This window comes from Crassostrea angulata, chromosome 3 (genome assembly GCF_025612915.1).
Source record: "Crassostrea angulata isolate pt1a10 chromosome 3, ASM2561291v2, whole genome shotgun sequence".
Classification (NCBI taxonomy): domain Eukaryota; kingdom Metazoa; phylum Mollusca; class Bivalvia; order Ostreida; family Ostreidae; genus Magallana; species Magallana angulata.
Genome location: NC_069113.1, coordinates 563,193 through 569,438, shown reverse-complemented (window position 1 = coordinate 569,438; position 6,246 = coordinate 563,193). Strand labels below are relative to the sequence as shown.

Below are 6,246 nucleotides of genomic sequence, written 5' to 3'. Positions count from 1 at the left end.
TCACATTTCTATGCACGGTTTACCGCCTTCTGATTTCACTGAGATGAATAACAATATATCGGTGCGCATTTCCGATCTTTCTGAGATTGAGACATCTATGCACAAGTGAGATAAAAATATTGATATCTTGATTCCTCATTTCACTAAGAAGAAAATATTAATACACTCCAAAATCACTGAGATTGATTTATTTGTCATGTTGTAAATTTTTTATAATTTATTGCCACCCGGTAAATTCAAAATTTATAACATGACATGTAGATGCACGTTCCCCATTTCACTAAGATTAAAAATTAATACACGCTCTCAGAATTACTGAGGTTGATATCTTGATGCACCTTCCTCTTTTCTTTAAGATGTAAAAATTTATATACACGTCTCTGATGTCACTGTGTTTTAATACATTGATGTTACCTCTTGATTAAATTGAAATAAAAATATCATTGCACGCAACTTTTATTTTACTGGAAAAAAAATAGTAGTACATGCACGCTCCTGATTCTACTCAGATAAAGATGTTCAATCACGATCCGGTTTTTACTGAGATTAGAATGTACGTGCAAGTTCCGGTTTTACCGCCACCCCAGAATACCCGCTGGACGGGCCGGGGGTGACGTCAGACTTCGCCGAGCGATACTGGGCATTCTCAAGAATCAAGGAACTGTTAAAAATGGAGCTAGTGGAGGAAAACCGAGAGCAGAAATCTATTTACCGCGAAATGGCGCTTAACATGTCGCTGGCATATCAATTTGTAACCCCTCTGACATCTATGGTAGTGACAGAGTCTGTGAATGCAGGGGAGGTGGATGAACCCATCGAGGACAGAGAGATGCTGTTAGGGTTAGGGAAAGTTTCGGGGGGAAAGATCACGCGATCCAGTGACTCCAGCATCATAGCCCAAAATTCGAATTGGAGATCATCCGGGCATTCGATTGTCCAGGATGCCACGCTGTTTGGTCTGGTGTTTGTTCTGATTTCCAGACTCTTAGTGTTTTAACATGAAGATTTACATGTACGTTCCTGTTTTTACCGAGATAAAGATTTACATGTACGTTCCTGTTTTTACTGAGATAAAGATTTACATGTAAGCTCCTGTTTTTACTGAGATGAAGATTTACATGTAAGCTCCTGATTTTACTGAGATAAAGTTGGACTTGGACGTTATGTTTTTTTTATAAGATAAAGATGTCAATGCACACTTATGATTTTACTGAGATAGAGTTGTACGTGCACGCTCCTAATTTGATGTACGTGCACGCTCCTGATTTGATGTACTTGCATTTTACTGGTTTGATGTGCGTTCCTTATTTGACCTTGACCGTCACGAAAGCTTCTCTTTTGGGTTCATTGTTATTTTCGGCCAATGAATCAGAAGAGCTTTGTGTTTGGGGCGGTCACATATTCATCAAGTCGTGTGCTCTAATTATTCTAGGTTTCAAAACTTTTTAGCAATAATTAAACATTTACATCAGCATTTAAGCATATTCCTTGTTTTATTTTAAATGCTATCGCCATGCTAACGATAGTATTTCTTCCTTAAAGAGAAGAATATACATGTGTATCAATTGTGAACAACATTTTTCCAATGTTATCTTGGCAATGATACTTCTTGGCAATCATTAATTATTTGTTTCAGCCTTCGTAATAAGGGCTGAAATCTCATTAAAGTGAAGAATTTTTTTTTACAATTTAATGAAAAATTCAAGTTTAACAGACGTAGAGCACACATGGCATGGATTAATATGCTTAGGCCCTAATTATTTTATGCTGGAATGGTTTGTTGTATATTAAACGTATAATATTTTTAAAATTTCGGATTCAGAAAATATATTTCGTAAAGGCGACCAATTTTATTTTGACTCGTATAAAGTTTTCATTGCATAACATGTTGGGTAAAACGATTTCATTTATATACGCCTTGTTCCCTGAAACGTATCACATTGATTATCGGGCTCGAGTAAAGCTAATTCAACCAACATTTAAAATATATCAGAAATTAATTGCATTGTTTCAATCGGCCTCGTGTTTTAGGAGTTTATCAATTTCATGAATAAATAAAATATCGTATCAGAAATTTATTACACAGTCTCTAACTTTGATACATGTTGACTTGTTCCGTGGTTAATATTTTGTTTTATTGCTCCGATTGTGTGCCCCTTCTTGTGCGTCCCTGATTGTTTACTCCTGTAATGTAAACTCATTTACCGGAGAGCTATCACAGATGTTCATAAATCATTCACCCAGATTCTCTTCCCGTCTTTGAAATATCCCAAAAGTTGAGTCAGTCTCGGTCGCGGATCCTGTAAACATTATCAGCCCTTTTCCTGTCATTAGACAGACCCGAGAACTGGTAGCCACGCCGGCGGACGGCGGAGAACCACACAGTAGCCATTCGCCAGCGTTCCGTCAACGTAGCCACCAATCAAATCAGCGGATGATTAATCGGCTGCTGAAGGGCGACTTAATTTAGCACGGAATCGCACTTACAGCAAACATCTTTTATTATTCCTGTACACAGGTTCTCTCGTCCGTCAATGATAATGAGGTTCTAATGGGCCCCATTAAGACTTACGTTTCCACCACGATAGAAGTAACATATCGCACGTGTTAATTAGATGTGTTACCCTATCGATATCACATATTATTCCATGTTCTGATTTAATTTTACAGTTAAAATTTAGTTTTTTGTCCCTTGATAAAATTAATGCATTTACATCAGAGACATAACTACAGGACTGAGGTACAATGTCTTATTCGTGGGCGTTACAATTTTACCGATTAATCCGGGAATTTCAATGTTAACCCGAATGGTTCTTCGCCTTATAAAAAGAAAATCGATAGGTAAACAAACGTGCAAACAAGGTACTATACTATATATAAAAGTATTGCGACAACAAGAATATATGTGTACAGGGACGCCAAGGATACAGACTTGTGTAATATAAATTTATCTCGATCAGATTAGGGTACAAAGTGATCGCTTACATTCCTCATAACTTGAAAATATGTAGGTTTTTGATGAGACTTTGAAATCGAAAGTACGAAGGGATGGTCTAATTTAGTGTCGGTGATTTGATGCGTAGATAAAATATGTTCAACATGTGCCGTTGGAACTCCCTATTCCTTCTTTTAATCCATTTGTGTTATGCGTTCAGTGAATTAAATAGAAGAACAGTTCTTGAAATAACCGATTTAGCCATTGTCGCCAAAACGTACGCTCGTTTCAGTGAAGTAACAGTGACCGCGGAGGTGATGAACACACAGAGCAGTGGTCGGGAGTTTATGTTTGCTGTGCAGGTCCCGACTTCCGGTTTTATCACGGGGTTCCAGATGACCACGGGGAACACCACACTGCGCGGCATTGTACAGGAAAAGTCGGCCGCCGACAAAGCGTACGACCAGGCCAAGGATTCCGGAACTTCCGCCGGAAAGGTCAGTCAACAGCCGTCCAACCCCGGGCGGGACATGGATAACTTCGCCCTATACATGAACGTAGCGGGCAACTCTTCGGCCAAGTTTGAACTAAACTATCAGGAGGTTATCAAGAGAAGACTAGGTTTCTATCGACAGATATTCCACGTGGAGCCCAAACAGGTGGTCCGAAACCTGTCCCTGATGTGCATCATAGAGGAGCCCCAGGACATACACGGTCTGAGTTACTCCCTCCCTAACCATACCGAAGCTCTAGAGAGCTCCTCCCAGGCAGTGACCGTGAAGGCCGCGCCCAAGCGGAGGGTGGTAGAGTATCGGCCGACCGTGGAACAGCAGCAGCGGTACAACGCGGACACGGGGATCGCGGGGGACTTCGTCGTCGCTTATGACGTCGACCACCAGAATGATGGCGGCATTGTTTTGGTTCAAAATGATTATTTCGTCCATTATTTCTCCCCAAGCGGCCTTCAGATCCTTCCGAAAAATATAATCTTTGTGATTGATATCAGCGGCTCCATGGGTGGGTTTAAGATACAGAAAGTCCGCGAAGTTATGCACGTGATTCTCGGAAAGCTACGAGACTACGATTACTTCAATATCTTGCTGTTTGACGACAGAATAACTCTGTGGAAGAAATCCCCAGAAAGAGCAACGGCTAGCAACATTGAGGTTGCTCGAAGGTATGCTGATGAGACTCTGGTTGCGAGAGGCAGCACCAATATCAACACTGCCCTCATTGACGCGGTTGATCTTCTGAGAGGTTTGAGCAAAAGAGAAGATGGTAGAGGGAGGGTCATCGTGTTTCTTACAGATGGACACCCAACGGCAGGGATTGTTGACCCTACACAGATTCGGCGGAACGTGAAAACCAGAAATGAGGGGCTAGCGTCCATCTTTGCCCTAGGCTTTGGTTATAATGTGGACATGGCTTTTCTTGAAGCGCTGGCTTATGAGAACGGAGGGTTTGCTCGGAGAATTTACGAAGAATCTGACGCCAGTGATCAGCTAGAGACATTCTACGCGGAGATCTCCACCCCGCTACTGGTGGATGTCAATGTAAAGTACACCCCTACTGTCATTGTATCCGATCAGGTCACTCGGACAGTTTTCCCGCAATATTTCCAGGGCACAGAGTTAGTAGTTGCAGGGAGGCTTCGGAACAATGCCCCTTCCGATTGGCAGGCCACAGTGACTGCCGAAGGTGATACGGGATCCACTTCCGGTCGCCTGGATTTTACCGCCACCCCAGAATACCCGCTGGACGGGCCGGGGGTGACGTCAGACTTCGCCGAGCGATACTGGGCATTCTCAAGAATCAAGGAACTGTTAAAAATGGAGCTAGTGGAGGAAAACCGAGAGCAGAAATCTATTTACCGCGAAATGGCGCTTAACATGTCGCTGGCATATCAATTTGTAACCCCTCTGACATCTATGGTAGTGACAGAGTCTGTGAATGCAGGGGAGGTGGATGAACCCATCGAGGACAGAGAGATGCTGTTAGGGTTAGGGAAAGTTTCGGGGGGAAAGATCACGCGATCCAGTGACTCCAGCATCATAGCCCAAAATTCGAATTGGAGATCATCCGGGCATTCAATTGTCCAGGATGCCACGCTGTTTGGTCTGGTGTTTGTTCTGATTTCCAGACTCTTAGTGTTTTAACATTTGTGATAGAAATCTTCATGCTTTCAACTGGAGATGTGACATATTACTCGTTATACAAATGCAATTTTAATACTAAATTGATAATTAAACCATAGTCCCTCGAAGCTGACGTTGCGCGATAAGGTGACAACATTCCATTTTTAGAAATCCTTTTAATATGTATAATTATTTGAATTTGTATTTATTTTATTTCTTGGGACTGCCGGTAACCCATGCTTGATTCACACTGAATCTCTCTATAGTATCATCACAGAGGGAGCTGGTGGCCTCCAAAATGTGGCTGGCGACGAGGATTCTTTGATATCCTGATATATACAAGGATTCTCTCCCGATGAATACTGGCATTGTGATTAATTTTATTTTAAACATTAAACATTTTTCTTCCGTATATTAATATATACAATGTACAATGTATTTTCAAAGAAAACAATTAATTAATTAACAAGCTCTGCAGGCTAGATTCATTTTCTAAACCCAAGAAGTTAACAGTACAATGTTACATAAAAACATTGAAAATATTTTTGACACACGTATTCCGATTTTTTTGTATATACAGTGTATATCTATTTTTGGGGGAGGGGGGGGGGGGCAACTTTTTAGCTCACCTGAACCGAAGGTTCAAATGAGCTTTTCTGATCACCTGTTGTCCGTCGTTTGTCTGTCCGTCTGTAAACTTTTCACATTTTTGTCTTCTTTTTTAAAACCACTGGGCCAAATATGACCATATGAACTTGTACAAAGCATCCTTATGGGAAGGGGATTCTTTATTATCAAAATAAAAGGCACAATATTTTTTAAATGGGAGATAACTGCGAAACAGTGAAAATAGGGTGCATATCTTTAGAATTCATGATCTTCTTCTCAAGAATCTCTATCTGAAATGCCAATATTTACACCAAAGTTTGTATATAAAGTGAAAAATCTAAATTGTAAAAATCGTGACCCCTGGACCAATACTGGGTCGATACCCAAGAGGGATTCAAAGTTAAACATAAAAATCTAAAGATGATATGTTTAAAAATCTTCTGAAGAACTACAATGTTACAATTTGTGATATTACTATGCAAGTATCCTCATATAATGTAGATTATAAATTGTTAAAATTATGACCGCTGGACCAATACTGGGGCCCGAAGAGAGGTTCATAGTTTA

The 6,246-nt window shown here is 40.6% G+C and overlaps 1 protein-coding gene across 1 annotated transcript; it reads left to right on the top strand.

Moving 5' to 3' along the window:
* Positions 1 to 2,828: 2,828 nt before the first annotated feature.
* LOC128177425 (inter-alpha-trypsin inhibitor heavy chain H4-like) lies at positions 2,829 to 5,482 on the top strand. The gene has a single exon (XM_052844136.1). The coding sequence runs from the start codon at positions 3,091 to 3,093 to the stop codon at positions 5,089 to 5,091; it is 2,001 nt and encodes a 666-aa protein (XP_052700096.1). The 5' UTR covers positions 2,829 to 3,090; the 3' UTR covers positions 5,092 to 5,482.
* Positions 5,483 to 6,246: the final 764 nt, after the last annotated feature.

What these genes read in the sequence shown, in the direction of transcription:
- LOC128177425 (XM_052844136.1), top strand. Translation starts at nt 3,091, where the DNA reads ATGTTCAACATGTGCCGTTGGAACTCCCTATTCCTTCTTTTAATCCAT.